This window comes from Misgurnus anguillicaudatus, chromosome 14, assembly GCF_027580225.2.
Source record: "Misgurnus anguillicaudatus chromosome 14, ASM2758022v2, whole genome shotgun sequence".
Lineage (NCBI taxonomy): Eukaryota > Metazoa > Chordata > Actinopteri > Cypriniformes > Cobitidae > Misgurnus > Misgurnus anguillicaudatus.
This window is the reverse complement of record NC_073350.2, coordinates 7,658,129-7,682,056: the sequence shown is the minus strand read 5'-3', so window position 1 is coordinate 7,682,056 and position 23,928 is coordinate 7,658,129. Positions and strand designations below refer to the sequence as shown.

At 40.3% G+C, this 23,928-nt stretch overlaps 2 protein-coding genes and 11 non-coding genes across 13 annotated transcripts in view; all 13 read right to left on the bottom strand.

The window, feature by feature from the left end:
- Nucleotides 1-23,928, bottom strand: part of prr13 (proline rich 13) — a 359,338-nt gene that overhangs the window by 242,816 nt on the left and 92,594 nt on the right. The gene's annotated exons all lie outside the window — the stretch shown is intronic.
- LOC141369543 (uncharacterized) lies at nt 1,203-2,606 on the bottom strand. The gene is made up of 2 exons (XM_073876449.1): nt 1,684-2,606; nt 1,203-1,564 (listed from the first exon to the last, which is right to left on the bottom strand). The coding sequence occupies exons 1-2, from the start codon at nt 2,246-2,248 to the stop codon at nt 1,353-1,355; spliced, it is 777 nt and encodes a 258-aa protein (XP_073732550.1). The 5' UTR covers nt 2,249-2,606; the 3' UTR covers nt 1,203-1,352.
- trnas-uga (transfer RNA serine (anticodon UGA)) lies at nt 9,662-9,743 on the bottom strand. The gene has a single exon. It is a non-coding gene; the product is annotated as a tRNA-Ser (tRNA).
- Nucleotides 10,382-10,454, bottom strand: trnak-uuu (transfer RNA lysine (anticodon UUU)). Its single transcript has one exon. It is a non-coding gene; the product is annotated as a tRNA-Lys (tRNA).
- LOC129428291 (U4 spliceosomal RNA) lies at nt 11,062-11,202 on the bottom strand. The gene has a single exon (XR_008638932.2). It is a non-coding gene; the product is annotated as a U4 spliceosomal RNA (small nuclear RNA).
- trnas-uga (transfer RNA serine (anticodon UGA)) lies at nt 12,059-12,140 on the bottom strand. Its single transcript has one exon. It is a non-coding gene; the product is annotated as a tRNA-Ser (tRNA).
- trnah-gug (transfer RNA histidin (anticodon GUG)) lies at nt 12,255-12,326 on the bottom strand. The gene has a single exon. It is a non-coding gene; the product is annotated as a tRNA-His (tRNA).
- trnak-uuu (transfer RNA lysine (anticodon UUU)) lies at nt 12,779-12,851 on the bottom strand. Its single transcript has one exon. It is a non-coding gene; the product is annotated as a tRNA-Lys (tRNA).
- Nucleotides 13,459-13,599, bottom strand: LOC141369624 (U4 spliceosomal RNA). The gene has a single exon (XR_012373419.1). It is a non-coding gene; the product is annotated as a U4 spliceosomal RNA (small nuclear RNA).
- Nucleotides 14,456-14,537, bottom strand: trnas-uga (transfer RNA serine (anticodon UGA)). The gene has a single exon. It is a non-coding gene; the product is annotated as a tRNA-Ser (tRNA).
- On the bottom strand, nt 14,652-14,723 carry trnah-gug (transfer RNA histidin (anticodon GUG)). Its single transcript has one exon. It is a non-coding gene; the product is annotated as a tRNA-His (tRNA).
- Nucleotides 15,164-15,236, bottom strand: trnak-uuu (transfer RNA lysine (anticodon UUU)). Its single transcript has one exon. It is a non-coding gene; the product is annotated as a tRNA-Lys (tRNA).
- On the bottom strand, nt 15,844-15,984 carry LOC141369623 (U4 spliceosomal RNA). The gene has a single exon (XR_012373418.1). It is a non-coding gene; the product is annotated as a U4 spliceosomal RNA (small nuclear RNA).

Genomic DNA, 23,928 nt, shown 5'->3' with positions numbered 1-23,928 from the left:
ACAGTTCTAGACTTCATTTCTCTCATCTTTCTCTGCTCTAACAGAAGTGTTTAATAAACACACTGCCACAATGAACAGAAAAAACGAACAATAAACTTGAAGACCCAAGTACCCAACTAAAGGAAGCACTAATCGGCACAATGGTGACTAACTTAATTAACCAGAATTACAGCAGGGGCCTATACCATGAAGCCAGTTTAGTTGGTTAGCCAGGTTTGTTTAGGATTAGTTTGTGCAAATCCTGAGTTTTGGGTACCATAAAAATAGCTTGTACCAACAAGGGATGCACATTGGCTTGGTTTTGTCAACTTGAAACTAATCCTGTTACCCTGAGTTTGTTTAACCATTTTCATGGTACAGGCCCCAGTTGTATCGAAGTTAAACTTATCATCCATGTAACTCTGCAAGCAAGTTATAATTTTAGTTTTCAAACAGAGATGATGATAGTGTTTATTTAACTGGGGATTTCATCTATTACATTTAAATATTTTATCTTTCTGCATTATTTTAGTATGACTTTATCCAGATAAAGAGTTATCAAAATAAACAATTAAAGACAGGGAAAATTCTAAAATGAAGTTGATTTGACACAGAATGACCAGCAGGTGTTCACCATTAATGTCTTAATCATCACTTCATTATCTCATTAACTTTAACACTGCTTCAGTGTTAAATTTTAACACCAGTCTTTATACACACCCATCTGGGAGTGGATTATATATACACCCACAGTGTTTATTTAACACCGGGGATTTTGCTGTGTATGTGCGCCAGGAGATAGTGCTGGCTGAGTGTGCAGTGAGCTGGAAACAGAAGATGTGACTGGTATTGGAGGGACCACAGACAGTGATGACGTAGATCTGGTGACAGGAGATCTCACTGGTGACACATACAGTGATGACTTGGGTCTGGTTGCCGGAGGGGTTGAAGATGATGCTGCAGACACTGATGCTTGTGAAGCTCTGTGTCAAAGGTGGGGACAGTGATGTCTTGAAACTCCTCAAGTTCATCATAAGCTTCCTCCACCTCTATAGCAACCTCAGTGGTCTCAGACTCTTCAATGGCCAACCTGTAGTCCTGCAGAACTTTACCAGTTTGCTGGTAAAGATATTCTACTCCGATAAGTTCACCTTTAAAATATTAAAACAATGACAATTAGATAATATACCAGAATATTATATTATTACTCTTTATTATAACACTGTTTTTGTGTGTGTGTGTGTGTGTGTGTGTGTTTGTGTGTGTGTGTGTGTGTGTGTGTGTGTGTGTGTGTGTGTGTGTGTGTGTGTGTGTGTGTGTGTGTGTGTGTGTGTGTGTGTGTGTGTGTAATTGTCACCAAAAACAACAAACAGTTATCTACCAGTGTACTTTCTTGGCCCAACATAAGGGCTGATTTTCATGCCCATGACCTCCTCTGAAAGAATATTGGCAGCATGACGGCGAAGATGACTATAGGAATGTGGCTGCTGCTCATCAGTTGTTGCTGCCACAGCCCGGTCCTCATTCCACCTTGCAAGTCCATCCAAAAGATACGCCTGAAAAAAGGTGTCACTTGCCAGCGTGCCTGTACATTAAAAAAATCATATAAATACATAAATAACTGTTCTTGCTATTCTCATAATTATTTCAATATATAATTAAGTAAAATCTTATTAAAAAAATTCTGTGACTAAATTTACTTACCTGGGATGAATCTGTTGAGGTGCAGATGAAAAGACTCCAGCGAAGTAGAACCTCTGGCACAGCGGTAAGTTGGCAGACGATGCCCTCCCTTCATTAAAGTGCCCGTCTGCATGTAGAGCTGCACACCTTGAGGATCCTGGATGCAGGCCACATGCTTTCGCTGGGACTTTATGACCTCAGTCATCCGGGCTGAGTTTATTAAAGGGACTCCCAGAGTGTCACGACCAGCATCTCCTTCAAAGGCCTGAATGAGGCTCTCAATCATCGTCAGGGTCTCCTTGGTCCCACGAGTGGTTCTCCTGCAATGTAGGGCTAGCTCGCTACGGCTGATACGGCGCAGTACATCAGCTTCAGATGATGGTCTCCAGTCAGCTTCTAGCTCTGCACGCTTTGCCATCTTCAGGGCCGTCAGGTCGTCCTGGTCCCACATGAAAATACAGTGGCTGAGGCGACTCATAAATGTGGCATATAACGGGTGACAGTCGGTGGTGCAACCCACAGAAAATCTCCGCATAAAGTGCCATATATCCAACCGGATGGTCATTTGCTCCCACTCTTCAAACATCCTCCTCAGAAGAGTGTTGCCACAGCAGTCTCGTCCACATACAGTACCTCGGGAGGAGCTACCCCAGCCACTCTGTATCTCCTAATGAGGCCTTCAATCATTGGCCCAAGACCAAAACCCTCACTTGCTGTGAGCACGGACATGATCACCTGTCCATGCTCATTTCCAACATTGGTTGCCCAGGCAGCGGTGCCATAGCTGGGTCCTGCTAGTTTTCTGGCTACTTTTTTTGTGGAATCCATTTTTAAGATCCGACCATATTGTGATGTTATAGCGGCCTTGATCTCATCCAGCCGTTGCAGGACATCCTGGGCATAGACCTGCATCAGCCACCGGTGCTTAGGGACAGAAGGCATTGGAGGAAGTGGTTCAAATGTCACAGGCAGTATCAAGCTTGATGTGACAGCACTGGCAATCCCCTTGCAATCTGTAAGATATTGGACTGTTTTTTTCAACCAGACCTCAGCATGACGCTCCTGCAGCTTGCGCTGGATCTGGCTGCTGCTGTTTCCCAGGCCTCGTTGATGCATCAAACATACTACCTGAAAGTCACATGCAAGTTTTGAGGTTAGAATGCAGGGGAACTGCACTCTGTGGCCAATGTCGAGTTGGGAGACGATATAATGGCTCCAGCTGATGACCTTTCTCTTACATCTTCGGCAGGCCAGGTACTCAGATGCCACAAAGTACACACTATTTAAAGCAATCACTACCCTGATCTTTTGATGCAGGCCAGCTGAGGTCAGAAGGTCTTTCTGACAGTCTGGATGTGGACAGGTCAGCTTCAATTGCCACAGCTTTCGTGGCATCCAGAGCAGCAGAGGATGGCCAAAGTAATTCTCCAAGGAAGGAGCACTACTGGTCTTCAGTGGTACCGGTGGAGGATACCACCAAAGTTTGTCCACCCTGTTATAGATCAGCTCAGGACGGCCTGGTGCAGCCCACCTGAACAGGGCCTTGGATATCCACCTTTGGTCTACTTCAGGCAGGGTGTGTATCCATCCAGCTGGAAGACAGACTCGTTTTGCTGGAAAAAAAACATAAACACTAATTCACATTGTTGCACCAACAAGGCTTCAATTAAGCCTAGAGTTTGACAGACAGTTTAAAGCTAATCCAGGGTTTGTTGATCTTAGTTTAATTATAATTTGACTTGTGTTGCACTACTTCAATTTAAACACAGATTAACAAATCTTAGATTAAAACCTTAACTACACCCTTCATCTGTGATTTATTTTGTCCGCCACAATGAATTTGCTGTAATTAAACAGCAACAATGTTGACGTTGTCATTCAAAAGAAAATAAACAGTTTATGCAGGCAAAGGTAAAGTCATTTTTGTATTATAAATCACTACCTACATGCATCGGAAATCTAAAGGGTTGATTCAAAATAATAACATTTGACAATCTATTAAAACAGTCTATTGTATTGATTAATGGAGCAATGTGGCAGGAAACAAGCTCAGATATTGTGATATAATGCTGTGCCAGCGCATTTGTCATGCCGCCGTGTCTGTTCGTTCTCTGCCCTTCAGTTCCTGACTGACAGAGGAGATGGCAGTATGCATCGGTAACTGTCGTCGGTGCTATTAATATACTTTTTGAATGATCGACCTCTATCCTGTGTATTTAAAAAAAAAGTCTATGTATGTACTGTAGGATAGGGAGGGTATCCCGGACTTGATGCTTCAAAGCCAATAAAACATCTTAATGTGCCGCTAAATTTACTCTGAGACATTTTAAGAAACGCATCTTTGAATAGCACCACCACACTCGCAGTGTCTGTTTCTAATCATTTATCCACACATTTAATTGTAAAAAAAAATTTTAAACCTCCTATGCACGTTTAAAGTTAATCCCTAACTGAGATTTAAAACAGAGTTTAAAGTACTGGAGCAACAGATATTCTAGGTTTAATGTAAAATTTAAACCTGGATCAAAATGACAATTTAAATGTAACCCTGTTTATTTTTAAACAAGATTAAATGTTTGGGCCTAATCCTTGTCGGTGCAACCCACCCATTGTTTTACTTTACATTATTATGCCTGTAAAGGAAACTTGAATATTTTGTTATATGTTTTAAATAAGTATAAACGTACATGCCACATGTGCCTCCTCAAACATAGTTGCCTCTGCCAGCAGTGTGCTGTCATCTATCTCAGTGGACACAGAGGGCTGGGTTAGGGTGGCTGAGGGCCCTGCGGTGGCTTCAATGGACACAGTCGGGTCAGTGAGGGTGGCTGTGGGCCCTGTGGCTCCCTCAATGGACACAGTTGGATGGGTGAGGGTGGCAGAGGGTCGTGCACGTGCCTGGGCCAAAGCTACAAAACAAAACAAGGGACAATTAAACATGACTCTTGAACAGCAACAAATACTAAAAACAAACCAAGTATTTTACACATAAATGTTTGCTTACAAGGTGTGGTTTTGATGGGGGAAACCATCCTTTTTATGGTCTTGGTCAGGGTTCTTTGGTCAGGCAACTTCCCAACCAAGAGGGAGCGTAGAGAGGCAGTGGAAGCATGGGTGGTGGCAGCGTGCTGGGTGGGTGCAGCGTGCTGGGTAGGTGCAGTGTGCTGGGTGGGTGCAGCGTGCTGGGTGGGTGCAGCGTGCTGGGTGGGTGCAGCGTGCTGGGTGGGTGCAGCGTGGCGAGTAAGGGCATCGTGCTTGGAAGCTTTTGCATCATTTTGCTCTTCCTTCATAGCAATGGCAATTTTGCCAGAAGGAAAGAGCTCAATATACTCCCTGAAACTCCCCTTGTTGTGGGCATGTTCTTGAGAGTCTTTGCTGCCTCCTGTGGGGTCCCTCTTCATAGATGCAACCAGGTAAGCAGCATACCCTAGTGCATTTTCTGTAACCCACCTGAATGTTTGCCCACGAAAGATACCAAACTGGATTCAAAGAAACCCAGCAGGTGCTTTCTGTTAGCTCGATTTCCATGGTGCTGACTTAAGCTTTTCTTGGCCTTGTCCAGCACAGCCTCCGGGGACAGGGGTCTTGTGTAAGGCTTTCCTTTGTTGGCTTCCTTCACCTTTACTGCTTCCAGTGTGTCCGAAAGATTCAGGCTGCCATCAGCCCGTCTCCTGAAGCGAGGCTCCATCTGAATTAAAAAATGAAGATATAAATATTACAGAGAAAAAGAAAACGCATTTGGTAATCCAGCTGTGTAAATTACATTACTATATGGGCAAAGACTTTCACTGCATTTAGTGCTTAGATGTCAAAAATTGGTGGTTTTTATACCCGTGTGAGGTCTCTTTCTTAAAGATTTTAAAGCATTTTAAGTATGTCTTTTTCATAATCATATAAAAACCATTTCAGAACTGTCACATCCATAACAGTACATATTCCTCTTTAATGCACACATGAAAATTACATTTAAATGCATTGTTTTTGTTCTAAAAAAGGGTCATCCCTTCTCCATTTGTTTTGTTTTTGGCTTCTGGTTTGTGCATAATAATTCACTGAAATCCTACAAATGTTTTCTCTCAAAAACGTGTGTCTTTTTTTCACTTCCATAACATTCATAACAGTCCCTCATCTAAAATAGAAAACTTGTGCATAGATTGATATTATTTTGATGTCTGATAACAAACATATTGACTCTGACTATTTATATTTCATGTTTTGACAAAAAAAAAACACATTAATAACGCAGAAATTGCATATATTTACTCATGATCACCTTACAGTGTTGCTTTTTATTATTCTATGTATATAAATATGTATATTTTTCCAACAGATTCAAAATGTTAACTTACATATCACCATTATATTCCAGAGTAAGCTCTAATAACGTTAAAAGTAAAGCATTTAACGTTAAATCATGCATTTACAATTGATTTAGCTAAAACAAGTAAGTTAAGCATCAAAATACACTTAAAGGTTCTAAAAATAGAAGCATGTAACTTACTGTGTACGAAGCTGTGGTAAAGCTGTAGTAACTTACAGTTATACTTTATTGCTCTGTGAATCTATAAAACATACAGATTAACTTACAGTATAACAATTATAACAACAACATATAAAATAACAATTGATGTTTAATTAAAAGTTTGTATTAATGACCTAAATTACAAAGCTAATGTTAGCCTGGCTAACGGTACAGGTGTTTCGTTTAAAACAATTAAAAATTTGCTACTGTACTAAAAATAGAAGCATGTAACTTACTGTGTACGAAGTTGTAGTAAAGATGTAGTAAACTGTAACGTTATACTTTATTTTGATTACTCGGCAAATCTATAAAACATATAAGTTTGATTACAGTAACGTTATAACGATTACAACAACACACACACATATATATATATACATATATATAAAATAACAATTGACGTTTAATTATTAGTTTGGATTAATTACCTAAATTACAAAGCTAGTCTGTGCTAGAGGTTTTTCATTTAAAACAATGTAAAATATTTGCTACTTTATTTTTGTTGACAAGTGACTTACCTGAAGATGTTTCTCCGGTCGTAATCCGCAAGCTCTGGGGGGCTCTTGACGTTGATTGGTCAATTCTTGGTTGTTACTAGCAGACAGGTTCATGATAGCGATACGAGCGCTGATTGGTCATTGCTTGCGAATCTTGGTTTCAGCCAGGGGCGCTGATTGGCCATTGCTTGCAAATCTTGGTTTCAGCCGGGAACGCTGATTGGCCGTTGCTTGCAAATCTTGGTTTCAGCCGGGAACGCTGATTGGCCGTTGCTTGCGAATCTTGGTTTCATCCGGGAACGCTGATTGGCCGTTGCTTGCAAATCTTGGTTTCAGCGGGGAACGTGATGGGCTGTCATAACCAAGAATAACCACGACTTACAGGTGGCAGGGAGAGCTATCCGGGCTCACTCCTCAGTACCAAGGCATGACCTCTCATGCCTTCTATGGTCTGATAATGTTGGCAGACAAGGATTGGGATTTCTTTATCATGACCTGTTCATTACTCATTGGTCTGTGGACAGAGTAAATGCAGTGTTTCCTCTAGGATTTTTTTCAGCTGTGGCGGCAGGGGGCGCCCATGATGATTATAAATGTACTTTTTTTTTTTAAGTAGAATATAGGCTACAGTAAACAGTAAAGTATCATTTTCATGCTGTCATTTACTTTTCCTTATATTTATAGCATATTGCTTTTCTATGTTTGATCTAAAATGTATTTTCTTAAAAAACGTTACATAGCTACGTACGTATTTCGGATATTTCATTGTAGTTTTAATGTAGTGTGCATTGCAAGTTGTGCTCGTGTTTAGCGTTACAGAGCTGTTGCAAACTCACGCACAGTCCGTTTGATAATCCGCACAGCTGTTATTGACCGAACATCCATCAGCAGCAATTTTATTTCACACCCGGACCATTTGACATAAAGACCCCGAGCCGGTCACACCGCAAATCGCGCAGTTGAATAGAAACCTTTAACGGTCTTCAGACAGATCTTAAACACAAATAAGCACGGGCCATTTAAAAACGAGTCGAATTTTGGTCTTAGATGTTAGACTCGCATTTTACTCTTGTCTATTGAGTCCCGACCTGCATCTACAACGCAAATGACGCGCGAAAAGCCTATTATTACACCCGTTTCATCAAATATTATGCGGTTCACCCGCGGGTACCCCGACCCTGCTGTTTCGTCTGAAAACAGATAAAACAGTCTCACCGTCTGCCTCAAGTTTCTATTACCAACGTTCTTCTCTTCCACGGGAATAATGTAAGTTTCCTTACAAACAGATTCGACTATTAATGTCTTGCAGTCGCATATAAGTAGTATTCAGTATTTAGCCTTTTGTTTTTGGACAAATATCATATCATTTAATGTGAAACTTTGTGAGTGTCGATCTAAAGCACAGAAGATTGATTGACAGCTGAGCGGTCAGCAGCGCGCTACTGCGCTTATAGCCTATATTCTGAATAACTAATGACCAGATAAGTTGATAATATGACTACAGTGATTCCAAATTAATGTCCAAAAAACTCGTAATATGTCAAATCAAAAGTTTAATAATGTCTTTTCTCGCAGCCCTGCGCTGCGTCCGTGTATATGCGCCGGTGAACATCAAATGCGTGATGACCTTGCACCTTAAATTACCCTAAATTTATAGTCATAAAGATAAAAGTAAAACAATATTCGAAATTTCAAATGATGTATTTTTATTTGTGTAAACTCACAATAAGGAGAAAACTTTGTGCTTATTTAAAATCATTAAAAACATGACGTGCTTTCTGCTGCTTTGGTCAGTGCGTCACAAAAAAAAACAGAAACTCAAATACTTTTTTATTCGTTTTGTCAATTTAATTATTATTTAAGTGTAACATATTTCGTATAGGCTTATTTATTTTATTATTATTTCTCAAAACAGAGACGTAGCCTATAATCATCATCTGTTGATTTAAATCTATTTGTTCATTAAACTAAACCCATGGAAGAAATGATGATACTTTAGGAGATTTATTTATAAATGAGTTAACAACGCGAATCCAGAAAGGAATTTATTTCTAAGACAGCCAGTCTGGCAGGGCGGACATTTCTGTAGCTTTTTGCGAGTGGCCGCTGTGGGTTTTGTCTAGAAGGGATACAGTAAATGCCGAAAAGTTAAGGATTAAATTTGGAGGTAGGATTATTAGTATGAAAACAGCGGCTCTGGCTAAATGAGATACAAATACATCCTACATTCGTGTGAAATTTTGTGTTTAGATTTGGGTTTAGTTGAAGGATTAGGATAAAACAGTGCTCATCCAGCGAGATTTCGTTTGCTGTATCCCTTCTATCCACAACCGCAGGCGTGGCGGGGATGTTTTAGGCATGGCGGGCCGCCACGGTAGAATGTATATAGCGGAAACACTGAAATGTTGGGGTCAAACTCTGGTTCACACTCCAACACAGAAGGTGGCGATAATGCACCTTAAAGTTGGTGCTTCTTGCCATTAAACGAAGAAGAAGAAGAAGGTATGGCTTTGCTGTATGTTTTGCCTTTTCGACAGGTAAGAGATCTTCACCAGAGGTTTACTCATTATTCGCTGTCTATTAGGAAAAGCATGAGTGCAAAACATTTTTAAATGAATTAAGGACAACAATCCAGGGCAGGGAATTGTGGTAATTGTGAAAACAAAAGGGTGGGGCCTTAATCCTTAACATCAGGTTAGGATCAACTCGATTAGCCACAATGCACATCATTTCTAAACAAAAACCTGTTCCAGCTCTTTTTTGGTTTCATGTTGTGCGTGCTGTATATGGATAATATGACAACGAAAGCTGCGTCACTTGACAACAGGGCTGCTTGTTTAACACACACAGGAGAAACTATGAAAGGCTGCTTAATTTTCCATCCGCAAATCCAATGGTAACAACTTGAGCAGCAGAAACACAGCACTCCGTGAGCTGGAACAACCAACAAGTGAATCTCTGAAGCCAAGGAGCAGACGCACGTAGTCGGCAGGGTTTGAACCTGCGCGGGGAGACCCCAATGGATTTCAAGTCCATCGCCTTAACCACTCGGCCACGACTACAACGAGTCGACCTCGCGAACCCTCTGGGCTTGGTGTGTGCTGAAAAGAATTTGTCGGTCAGGTAGGTACAAAAGGGGCAGCAGTGGGATGATCCACCCACATCCCTGGATGGACTGCCGTGACCCGGATTCGAACCGGGGTTGCTGCGGCCACAACGCAGAGAACTAACCACTATACGATCACGGCGTGCCACCAGGCTTCGGCAGAGCTGCGCCTGCAGGTTTGCCTGAGTGCGTCGGCCGGAAGGCGCTTGGCATTCCTTTTCTGAGGTCTCAATCAATTTTTTGTTTACTTTCACCGGCAAACCTTAAGCAAAATGCCTCTCAGGGGTGTTTTCCCGCACAGGGATTAGTTTAAGACAGGACTAGGCCTCAGTTTAATTAGGAAATACAACTAGTTTGAACAATCATGCCTTATTAAAAACATTGCTTGTGTGCATTTCACAGCAAAGCAAAGGGCAATGGTGTCAGAGCAAGTTCTTTTCAGTTTGGACAGCTCTTGCATTTATTTTAGTCGGGACAAGTCTAATCCCTGTCCGGGAAACCGCCCCTCAAAATCCAATACGTCCCCGAGGCCGACCCAAATGCCAAGGGGAGATGCTCGCTGACGTAGTCGACAGGACACAAATCTGAGCTCATCGCCCGAACAGGGACTTGAACCCTGGACCCTCAGATTAAAAGTCTGATGGTCTACCGACTGAGCTATCCGGGCTCACTCCTCAGTACCAGGGCATGACCTCTCATGCCTTCTATGGTCTGATAATGTTGGCAGACAAGGTTGGGATTTCTTTATCATGACCTGTTCATTACTCATTGGTCTGTGGACAGAGTAAATGTTACTAGAATGCCAGAATGAGCCGGCACCTGCTTCAGTCTTCTAACAGAGTCCGCAAGAGCTCTTTAAGGGGAGAAGTCTTGCTTTAGCTTGAGACACTCTTCTCTTGAGGAAAAAGCAGTCGTCCTCCAAAACGTCACCAGAGAGGCAGCGTTACTAAGCTGAAGGAAGTGTAGGTGTGTCTGCGTAACATGATGAACTGACTATTAAGGGGGCCCAAGATAAAGCACGTGTGACAAAAACGTGACCCTGCCTGTGAAAAGCCAGCTAAATCATTTTTATGATTTGCTCTTTTCTCCACAAAATCATCACATATGACGTAGAGAACACTCTGTAAAAACACAACCTTGATATCTTTAATGTTGACTCCCACATTAAAGATTGAAATGAATGTGACACCAACGATTGGGATGGAACTTTGATTCCCCTAATCTCACTACGAACAACATTAGCAGACATCTTTCATTTACAACGACCTTCTAAGTCTCTTAAGAGACTGGCAAAAATTGCCAAAGCTGACTGTATTTCAAGTCATCCTGGCGGGGTATTGGGTAAAGTTTTCAACCAGCAATGATCACGCCTCGGATAAACCTCATAGGCTACGATATTGCCTCTGCGAAAGAATGATGGCAAAGGTCACCACCTTTCCTGTGCACATACCTGGACGCTGGACGACATGGTGGTAATCAAGCTTTAAACTGAGATTAGACTTCAGATGCTGCTTTTAGATCATGTTGTTTGTTTTTGACGAAAGTATATTGAGGAAAAGGTAAACATTGCAGAGGGAAAATAGGCAAGTGGGAATTGTTGACTTGTACCCTTAGAATACAATCGGTTACGGCTTGAAGAGATCATTTCATTGTTTAAAAATAACAGGATTGATTAAGGGAATCTAGGTTCTTTTTTGTGGGGTCAAACTCTGGTTCACACTCCAACACAGAAGGTGGCGATAATGCACCTTAAAGTTGGTGCTTCTTGCCATTAAACGAAGAAGAAGAAGAAGGTATGGCTTTGCTGTATGTTTTGCCTTTTCGACAGGTAAGAGATCTTCACCAGAGGTTTACTCATTATTCGCTGTCTATTAGGAAAAGCATGAGTGCAAAACATTTTTAAATGAATTAAGGACAACAATCCAGGGCAGGGAATTGTGGTAATTGTGAAAACAAAAGGGTGGGGCCTTAATCCTTAACATCAGGTTAGGATCAACTCGATTAGCCACAATGCACATCATTTCTAAACAAAAACCTGTTCCAGCTCTTTTTTGGTTTCATGTTGTGCGTGCTGTATATGGATAATATGACAACGAAAGCTGCGTCACTTGACAACAGGGCTGCTTGTTTAACACACACAGGAGAAACTATGAAAGGCTGCTTAATTTTCCATCCGCAAATCCAATGGTAACAACTTGAGCAGCAGAAACACAGCACTCCGTGAGCTGGAACAACCAACAAGTGAATCTCTGAAGCCAAGGAGCAGACGCACATAGTCGGCAGGGTTTGAACCTGCGCGGGGAGACCCCAATGGATTTCAAGTCCATCGCCTTAACCACTCGGCCACGACTACAACGAGTCGACCTCGCGAACCCTCTGGGCTTGGTGTGTGCTGAAAAGAACTTGTCGGTCAGGTAGGTACAAAAGGGGCAGCAGTGGGATGACCCACCCACATCCCTGGATGGACTGCCGTGACCCGGATTCGAACCGGGGTTGCTGCGGCCACAACGCAGAGTACTAACCACTATACGATCACGGCGTGCCACCAGGCTTCGGCAGAGCTGCGCCTGCAGGTTTGCCTGAGTGCGTCGGCCGGAAGGCGCTTGGCATTCCTTTTCTGAGGTCTCAATCAATTTTTTGTTTACTTTCACCGGCAAACCTTAAGCAAAATGCCTCTCAGGGGTGTTTTCCCGCACAGGGATTAGTTTAAGACAGGACTAGGCCTCAGTTTAATTAGGAAATACAACTAGTTTGAACAATCATGCCTTATTAAAAACATTGCTTGTGTGCATTTCACAGCAAAGCAAAGGGCAATGGTGTCAGAGCAAGTTCTTTTCAGTTTGGACAGCTCTTGCATTTATTTTAGTCGGGACAAGTCTAATCCCTGTCCGGGAAACCGCCCCTCAAAATCCAATACGTCCCCGAGGCCGACCCAAATGCCAAGGGGAGATGCTCGCTGACGTAGTCGACAGGACACAAATCTGAGCTCATCGCCCGAACAGGGACTTGAACCCTGGACCCTCAGATTAAAAGTCTGATGGTCTACCGACTGAGCTATCCGGGCTCACTCCTCAGTACCAGGGCATGACCTCTCATGCCTTCTATGGTCTGATAATGTTGGCAGACAAGGTTGGGATTTCTTTATCATGACCTGTTCATTACTCATTGGTCTGTGGACAGAGTAAATGTTACTAGAATGCCAGAATGAGCCGGCACCTGCTTCAGTCTTCTAACAGAGTCCGCAAGAGCTCTTTAAGGGGAGAAGTCTTGCTTTAGCTTGAGACACTCTTCTCTTGAGGAAAAAGCAGTCGTCCTCCAAAACGTCACCAGAGAGGCAGCGTTACTAAGCTGAAGGAAGTGTAGGTGTGTCTGCGTAACATGATGAACTGACTATTAAGGGGGCCCAAGATAAAGCACGTGTGACAAAAACGTGACCCTGCCTGTGAAAAGCCAGCTAAATCATTTTTATGATTTGCTCTTTTCTCCGCAAAATCATCACATATGACGTAGAGAACACTCTGTAAAAACACAACCTTGATATCTTTAATGTTGACTCCCACATTAAAGATTGAAATGAATGTGACACCAACGATTGGGATGGAACTTTGATTCCCCTAATCTCACTACGAACAACATTAGCAGACATCTTTCATTTACAACGACCTTCTAAGTCTCTTAAGAGACTGGCAAAAATTGCCAAAGCTGACTGTATTTCAAGTCATCCTGGCGGGGTATTGGGTAAAGTTTTCAACCAGCAATGATCACGCCTCGGATAAACCTCATAGGCTACGATATTGCCTCTGCGAAAGAATGATGGCAAAGGTCACCACCTTTCCTGTGCACATACCTGGACGCTGGACGACATGGTGGTAATCAAGCTTTAAACTGAGATTAGACTTCAGATGCTGCTTTTAGATCATGTTGTTTGTTTTTGACGAAAGTATATTGAGGAAAAGGTAAACATTGCAGAGGGAAAATAGGCAAGTGGGAATTGTTGACTTGTACCCTTAGAATACAATCGGTTACGGCTTGAAGAGATCATTTCATTGTTTAAAAATAACAGGATTGATTAAGGGAATCTAGGTTCTTTTTTGTGGGGTCAAACTCTGGTTCACACTCCAACACAGAAGGTGGCGATAATGCACCTTAAAGTTGGTGCTTCTTGCCATTAAACGAAGAAGAAGAAGAAGGTATGGCTTTGCTGTATGTTTTGCCTTTTCGACAGGTAAGAGATCTTCACCAGAGGTTTACTCATTATTCGCTGTCTATTAGGAAAAGCATGAGTGCAAAACATTTTTAAATGAATTAAGGACAACAATCCAGGTCAGGGAATTGTGGTAATTGTGAAAACAAAAGGGTGGGGCCTTAATCCTTAACATCAGGTTAGGATCAACTCGATTAGCCACAATGCACATCATTTCTAAACAAAAACCTGTTCCAGCTCTTTTTTGGTTTCATGTTGTGCGTGCTGTATATGGATAATATGACAACGAAAGCTGCGTCACTTGACAACAGGGCTGCTTGTTTAACACACACAGGAGAAACTATGAAAGGCTGCTTAATTTTCCATCCGCAAATCCAATGGTAACAACTTGAGCAGCAGAAACACAGCACTCCGTGAGCTGGAACAACCAACAAGTGAATCTCTGAAGCCAAGGAGCAGACGCACATAGTCGGCAGGGTTTGAACCTGCGCGGGGAGACCCCAATGGATTTCAAGTCCATCGCCTTAACCACTCGGCCACGACTACAACGAGTCGACCTCGCGAACCCTCTGGGCTTGGTGTGTGCTGAAAAGAACTTGTCGGTCAGGTAGGTACAAAAGGGGCAGCAGTGGGATGACCCACCCACATCCCTGGATGGACTGCCGTGACCCGGATTCGAACCGGGGTTGCTGCGGCCACAACGCAGAGTACTAACCACTATACGATCACGGCGTGCCACCAGGCTTCGGCAGAGCTGCGCCTGCAGGTTTGCCTGAGTGCGTCGGCCGGAAGGCGCTTGGCATTCCTTTTCTGAGGTCTCAATCAATTTTTTGTTTACTTTCACCGGCAAACCTTAAGCAAAATGCCTCTCAGGGGTGTTTTCCCGCACAGGGATTAGTTTAAGACAGGACTAGGCCTCAGTTTAATTAGGAAATACAACTAGTTTGAACAATCATGCCTTATTAAAAACATTGCTTGTGTGCATTTCACAGCAAAGCAAAGGGCAATGGTGTCAGAGCAAGTTCTTTTCAGTTTGGACAGCTCTTGCATTTATTTTAGTCGAGGACAAGTCTAATCCCTGTCCGGGAAACCGCCCCTCAAAATCCAATACGTCCCCAAGGCCGACCCAAATGCTCGCTGACGAAGTCGACAGGACACAAACCTGAGCTCATCACCCGAACAGGGACTTGAACCCTGGACCCTCAGATTAAAAGTCTGATGCTCTACCGACTGAGCTATCCGGGCTCACTCCTCAGTACCAGGGCATGACCTCTCATGCCTTCTATGGTCTGATAATGTTGGCAGACAAGGTTGGGATTTCTTTATCATGACCTGTTCATTACTCATTGGTCTGTGGACAGAGTAAATGTTACTAGAATGCCAGAATGAGCCGGCACCTGCTTCAGTCTTCTAACAGAGTCCGCAAGAGCTCTTTAAGGGGAGAAGTCTTGCTTTAGCTTGAGACACTCTTCTCTTGAGGAAAAAGCAGTCGTCCTCCAAAACGTCACCAGAGAGGCAGCGTTACTAAGCTGAAGGAAGTGTAGGTGTGTCTGCGTAACATGATGAACTGACTATTAAGGGGGCCCAAGATAAAGCACGTGTGACAAAAACGTGACCCTGCCTGTGAAAAGCCAGCTAAATCATTTTTATGATTTGCTCTTTTCTCCGCAAAATCATCACATATGACGTAGAGAACACTCTGTAAAAACACAACCTTGATATCTTTAATGTTGACTCCCACATTAAAGATTGAAATGAATGTGACACCAACGATTGGGATGGAACTTTGATTCCCCTAATCTCACTACGAACAACATTAGCAGACATCTTTCATTTACAACGACCTTTTAAGTCTCTTAAGAGACTGGCAAAAATTGCCAAAGCTGACTGTATTTCAAGTCATCCTGGCGGGGTATTGGGTAAAGTTTTCAACCAGCAATGATCACGCCTCGGATAAACCTCATAGGCTACGATATTGCCTCTGCGAAAGAATGATGGCAAAGGTCACCACCTTTCCTGTGCACATACCTGGACGCTGGACGACATGGTGGTAATCAAGCTTTAAACTGAGATTAGACTTCAGATGCTGCTTTTAGATCATGTTGTTTGTTTTTGACGAAAGTATATTGAGGAAAAGGTAAACATTGCAGAGGGAAAATAGGCAAGTGGGAATTGTTGATGTAGGACAGGTGGACAAGTTTTGGTTTTGGAGCTGGACCATAAAACAATAAAAAACACATTCTGTGTCTATTTTTGAGAGACGTGTTGTCTCTCTCCACAGGGGTCACGGATACACAGGAACTGATCTGTATTTCACCCCCTCTCTCTTCTCCTTTAAGGGTTTGGTTACTGGAAATATACTAAACACATGTAACATTGGATATATCATATGTTGTGATGCTACAAAGGTTTCATCTTCATGTTTGGTGTTGTTTTAAAGGTCATGGTGCGATGGTTAAAAAGGTCTAATTTCTATAATGCTAAGAGAAAGTATATCAAAGTTTAAAACTTAAGACATAATCTGTACTCCTGTGATGGGTGTCAACTCATGAGGAGATCTAGATTACAGATGGTTAACAGTCCCATTTGGTGCTCCTTCAGGTCACGAGAACCGACCAACCAAATCCTGTTTTGAGATTTTATTATTCTTTGTCTCATTCTGTGTATATAAGGTGGCTTGGCAAGAGACTCTGGGAAGTATTCTTTAGCAAGAATCTTCCCCACACTTTGTGTGTGTTTTCAGACATTATGGAAGTATTCTTTAGCAAGAATCTTCCCCACACTTTGGGTGTGTGTATTCAGACATTATGGAAGTATTCTTTAGCAAGAATCTTCCCCACACTTTGGGTGTGTGTATTCAGACATTATGGAAGTATTCTTTAGCAAGAATCTTCCCCACACTTTGGGTGTGTGTATTCAGACATTATGGAAGCATTCTTTAGCAAGAATCTTCCCCACACTTTGGGTGTGTGTATTCAAACAGAATGGAAGACATCTTTAACAAGAATCTTTCTGAACCATTTTGGGTATATTATATTCATAATGGAAGTACTCTGTAGCCAGAGTGTCTATTGCCAGGTATGACTTTGTAACTTTTGCAACTGTTGATCATTTTAATTAATTGGATTTGAATCAAATTCTGTATGATATTGTTTAATTTATGTTTGAAGCTGAAACCTGCCTGGTATAATAAATTGTTACATTTGATTCATCTGAATTATTCAGAAATTGTATTGATTTATTTGAATTCTTTCAGAAATTGTTATGATCAGTAGATTAGAAGGAGTCTGGTATTACCGCAAGATTATCGTGTCAGGATATTATCACACTGAGGTTTTGATGTTCGAATGGAGCATGGGGCACATTCATTAAAACTCTCAGATTTATGTTTATCACCTGCCTTAGCAAGTTGCATGAGTGCTAAACTAAAGTAACTATTTTTATGATCGGAGCAAGCATGGAGCGGCCAGACATAAAAATATTAGTTTACCCGGTAACCTCTGACTAAGATCAGACTGACAATTTTGTGTCCGTGAGATGTACGCAAACGGCCGACGTATGCTCTGTGCGATACCGGGTCCCTAATGAACGAATAACTAAGACTATGGGAATTAATAAATAATCAAACATCTAAATTATGATCAACAGATAATTGGAATAATGCACTAAATTCTTAGTATATTAAATTGGAGTCAGATTATAATTTAAACACAGAGATCAAAGAAATGAGTTTAATCATGATTATGGAATTATTCTTCTAGAAGCGCTGAGGAAGGAACGAACACGAGTCCCCTTCACCCACTCCACTTGTATCTGTCGTTGGGCTTGTGGGTGGTACCTTACAGCTTGGTGACCCCGACGTGATGACGTAGTACACGGGACGTGATGACGTAGTACACCCGAACAAGTGACGTGGTACTCCAGGAAGCTTTCCAGCGCGACATTTCAACCATAACAGAGTATTCCATTCATCGCAAAATAGGAGGTTTAAACGTCTACTTTTCTGTCTGCAGCTGTGTTGGTAAGTTGATTTTATTTGCCTATTAGAAATGTTGAGGGTAAGCATAAACGCACCCGTATGTTGTAGAATGGGACGTTAAACTCCCATTGAAAGTCCGGAGAAATCCGGGTAGGCATGAAAATTAGAATAACAACACAGCTGTCAGAGAAATAATAACATTGCGGATAGGGAAATAATATATTTCCTCGCGCTTCGAATCAAACATCATCTCCTGTGTTTACACTCAGTAGGAGTGAATGTTACATGGACTAATGACTAAATGTTATCGTGGTACATTACGCAAAGTCGTAAATTTAAGTCTAAAAGTGGAAACATCGCCGTGGCGATTATGTATTTGCGTTGTGGAACGATCTCGCAACTATATCTGAAACCTGTAAAGTAAGTTATTAGCGAATATCCGTGAATAATAAAAGTCCAGTCGGATGACAAAACTCCGTGCCCCAGTCAATGCGTCCATGTATGTAAACACACCAGCGCAAAACAGGCGATAATAACTCTGTTAATGGAAATACACAGCATGACAACAGCAGGGTAGATGAGGATAAATTCCATTTGTTAGCAGATTAAAGATCTTTTGTTTGTTAAAGCAATGAAAGATAAACTTAAAATGGAGTAACATCTTCCAAATTTTATTCTGGTTCTCAAATAAGGGTTAACATTGAATTAATACAGTAATAACTACATTTAAACTCCCTGTATGAGATTTTATGTTGTTCACAGTACATGTGCAACATTTAAAGGAACAAACTCCTTCAGAATAAGAATTAACTTAATTAAAGGGATGGTGTTTAAACTACAGTGTACGTTAAGGTGTTTGCATATGAGAAGTGAATTTCGGGTTTACATGATTGATATGACAAGAACAAATGTTTGTATTAATCTTTATAGGATCATTTAAATGCAGTAAACTACCGTTTACATACTATACATGATGAGTTAAGGAGATCATTGTAATTATGGAGAATGAATGAGAGATGGAAGTGTATAAATGATTGAAGGCAGCATTGTTGGGGTTAGAGGTTCAGTGCATGCAGAGTGGAACTAAATGTTGGATTAAGCAAATAGGGAGATAAGTGTAGATAGAATGGAACCAGGAAGTTTTGTTACAATTCCTTAATTAATGCAGGATTTCTCATGGTGGAAATAAGGTACATTGAGCTAAAGCTTTGACTGATGCACAGCAAGATAATGATGAAACTGCTAAAATGGTCAATAAAACACCTGTGATCTTATCTCACTGAGAAAGTTTCACCACTGAGACACTCTCAGAAAAGATCTGCTGTTTCTCCTTGTTTCAAGGGAAATATTTTAGCTTGGTTGTAACAAATAAAATACATTATTATTTTCTGTGAATCAATCAAAGTGATTTAAGGCCACAATTACCATCATTATATATAGTACAGTGTAGTCATCAGTGTTAAAAGTTCTAGGCTTAGTTTTTTCTCTATGAGATGGTGGAAATTGTTATTGAGCAATTTGTTGTCTAATAGTCTAAAGATTGTGAAAGTCATAAAAATAGATATTATAGCTGAGTCCTGATGTCACAGCAGGAATACAGAATTCCTGTTTAAATTGAATCAGTCAGAGCTAAAAGTCTTTTTACACTTCTGTATCTGTATGTCTTCAGGTTTAAAGTTTATGACTTTAAAATCTAAAGCAAAATGTGTGCCTTACGCTCTATTCATTGATTACTTTTCATATTCAAATAGAATCACATCTAAAGAAGACTTAATGAACCTCAGCTAAAAACATGCGAAAATTGTGCCCAATTCCAGAGGGTCACAAAAACCTCCAGCTGAGCAATGAGTTAAGCCCTGTACCCAGCATGTGCTGCGGTTTATTGCTTGCTAAAATAACAGAGCTGTTGCTGTTAGTGGACCTGTTAATGCAGCTGCTACTGCAGGGTCAATTCACAGAAATGTGTTCTCCATTTTGCGAATTTACTATCATTCTAGAAGCCCTTGAGACCAGTTATAACATTTATTTTAATTAAATATTATTTTTAATATAATGTAATTTATATTATAATCACATTATGATATAAATTATATATTATAATGGCCAGACAGGCCTAATATGGTGAAAAATGATGCATTACATGCATTTCAAACTTACATGATTAAGACCCACAAAAAGGCCCAGGGAATATTTAGATTCAGATTTATTTGGTCCACTATCTCGTGCCAAAACGGGGGTATGTGTATGTTTTTGCTTGTTCGTTTTGTTGTTTATTGTTGTTTGTTTGTTGTTGTTTATTGTTGTTTGTTTGTTGTTGTTTGGCTTTGTTTTTTGCTTTGCAGGAACACTGATAATATCATGGCACAAGATAGCAAACCAAACAACTCTTTTATAAATTTGAAACATCAATTTAAACTGAATCTGATGATCAGTCAATGTACTTTTATAGTTGGTTAAAAACTGTGGGAAATGTTAAATCATCAGAAATTACAGTCCTACAGGTCACAGAGATTGAAAAGTTTAATAGTGTGTACCATAAACAGACATCACAGCAGTTAAACATGTGAGCTGACGGTACTGAGAACAACTCAGAGTAAAGCCATTTAAGTTTAAGATTAAAAAGTTAATCCAAAAATTTCCCCAGCAAAACTGGGATTTCTTATGCTCACAGTTAAATGCAAGTGCAGTTTATGGTGCTATACACACTCAGACTATACTGAAACAACATAGTCAAATATAACAGAAAATTCCCAACTTAATCTGGCCTCTGAAATTAATTTGCAGAAAGTAATGATACAAATCTTCTTATCAAGAAGAATTTACACCCTAATGCATTGCTGTCATTGACAGCTGTGTGGTAGTGACATCATTTTAAACTAAAGATGATGCCATGTCTTAATGCAAATTGCCCAAAAATTTTAGAAATTAATGTTTCTTTGTTTGTTATCTTAACTTTTTTCCTTTCAGGTGGATTACTATGACTCCTTAAGAGTCCTGACACTAGAGACGTGTCTGAGCCCAAATACAGGCACAAACCTAAAATGCAGGAGGTGGGTGTGATAATGCTTTGAGGGGTCATACACATCTCACAGTAATAAACTACTATATTCATTATATGACCTCCCGATGTAGCATCGGAACTAAAATTTTGCAACACAGATTACTTTAGGTTAGAATCCACCCACTTCCAGGCATGAACATGTAATGCACATATTTTCACCATTGCAACAACATAACACTGCGACCTGGTATAAGTTTTAAAACTATCCAGGCTTAAACCATCACACATATGTATGATAAATGACTTAGAATCCAAACTCTAGAGTTTGTCATACATGCAAACCCATTTAGCATCTCACACATAGGAGAGAAAATTAAAGGTCAACTTATGATTTTAATTTCATGGTAAACTATTGGGTCAATTTTCTCTTGAACTACATGAAACATTTCAGTGTGCATGGAACATATGTATGGTTATAGTCACACATCAATTGTTTTGTCTCTGATTGTACAAATACAGGTAAAATAAGAACTATTAATTGATTACATAAGACCTATTTCAGATTAAAATAAGTAAGTGAAGAATGAAATGGCTAGCATGGCTGCAGACATGTCTAAAAATTTCAAACTTTACAAAATGGTTATATTTGAAGTGCTGGCACTTCTACTGATCAATCACATAAATCAGACACCTTACCATTGAATGTGACTAAACCAACATATATGTACAAAATTATTTGACAACATGCAAATAATTATTGACAATGGATAAATAAGAAATTCAGAAATTATTTGATTTAAGTTTAAGTTGTCTGGGTATGTTTTAAGTTACTTCATTGAAATCTTGATTTAAGTTTAAGTTGTCTAGGTATGTTTTAAGTACTTAATTGAATTCTTAGATATACATGGTTAACTTGCATTTCAAGGTTTTGAATAATTCTATTATTATTAAAATTATAAATATATCATATTATATATACTTTAGTATAAATATCTGTATTTTATATACATATAATTTACATTTATTTGTATTATATTTGAATGGTATTGTTATTATATGCTTTAATGATGTATACCACTGGTAAATATGCTAGTTAAAATAACCTTTGCCACTCTCCCTTTAAAATACACAGATTATATCAAAATTCCACTCTATGTTCAATATGCATAGTAGTGAAGAGTTTGGTAATGGGATCACCTTTTGGGACAAATTATTTTGAAAAAGGAAAGGAGACCTTATTTACCATTCGCACCAATATCATGAAACATCTAATAATGTCATGTGTTATTGTAATCATTCACAACTATTTCCTTCCAAGGAAAGTCAAGTTCATCAGTGTTCAGTCATTTCATGGTCATGTGTATTATATTCCAATTCCCTCTCATACAGTGGTGCATTCTCAGTGTGAGGAATTCCTTCACCTACGGAGGTCTGACTTTTCTATCAAAAAATACCTTCTGCCAATAGGTAACAGAGGACTGTGCAAAAGGTCAGGAAAATATCCAGGGGAGGACCCCATTAGAGACAGATGCTTCTAAATGTTGAGAGGAGACAGGTTCCATGAACAGAGCACATGCGTTTGGCTGACACAATGGACTTTGTACAACAAATTTCAACCAGATCCATTTGGGAGATTATCTAACTACGAGAACCACAGAGATTCTGTCCATCACAGACACCTGTTCAGCACAGTTAAGTTCCTGCTTTGATATCTGCAGGCATTGTTTAACATTACAGGTGTTCATCTTGAAAAGACTGTTACATTTACAAAGGACGTATGGAGACCCAAGAAGTCCACCCAAAATGACCCCTTGGGTACTCTGACAGTTTCCCAATGGTCAGGGGAGGAGATGTAGGACAGGTGGACAAGTTTTGGTTTTGGAGCTGGACCATAAAACAATAAAAAACACATTCTGTGTCTATTTTTGAGAGACGTGTTGTCTCTCTCCACAGGGGTCACGGATACACAGGAACTGATCTGTATTTCACCCCCTCTCTCTTCTCCTTTAAGGGTTTGGTTACTGGAAATATACTAAACACATGTAACATTGGATATATCATATGTTGTGATGCTACAAAGGTTTCATCTTCATGTTTGGTGTTGTTTTAAAGGTCATGGTGCGATGGTTAAAAAGGTCTAATTTCTATAATGCTAAGAGAAAGTATATCAAAGTTTAAAACTTAAGACATAATCTGTACTCCTGTGATGGGTGTCAACTCATGAGGAGATCTAGATTACAGATGGTTAACAGTCCCATTTGGTGCTCCTTCAGGTCACGAGAACCGACCAACCAAATCCTGTTTTGAGATTTTATTATTCTTTGTCTCATTCTGTGTATATAAGGTGGCTTGGCAAGAGACTCTGGGAAGTATTCTTTAGCAAGAATCTTCCCCACACTTTGGGTGTGTGTATTCAGACATTATGGAAGTATTCTTTAGCAAGAATCTTCCCCACACTTTGGGTGTGTGTATTCAGACATTATGGAAGTATTCTTTAGCAAGAATCTTCCCCACACTTTGGGTGTGTGTATTCAGACATTATGGAAGTATTCTTTAGCAAGAATCTTCCCCACACTTTGGGTGTGTGTATTCAGACATTATGGAAGCATTCTTTAGCAAGAATCTTCCCCACACTTTGGGTGTGTGTATTCAAACAGAATGGAAGACATCTTTAACAAGAATCTTTCTGAACCATTTTGGGTATATTATATTCATAATGGAAGTACTCTGTAGCCAGAGTGTCTATTGCCAGGTATGACTTTGTAACTTTTGCAACTGTTGATCATTTTAATTAATTGGATTTGAATCAAATTCTGTATGATATTGTTTAATTTATGTTTGAAGCTGAAACCTGCCTGGTATAATAAATTGTTACATTTGATTCATCTGAATTATTCAGAAATTGTATTGATTTATTTGAATTCTTTCAGAAATTGTTATGATCAGTAGATTAGAAG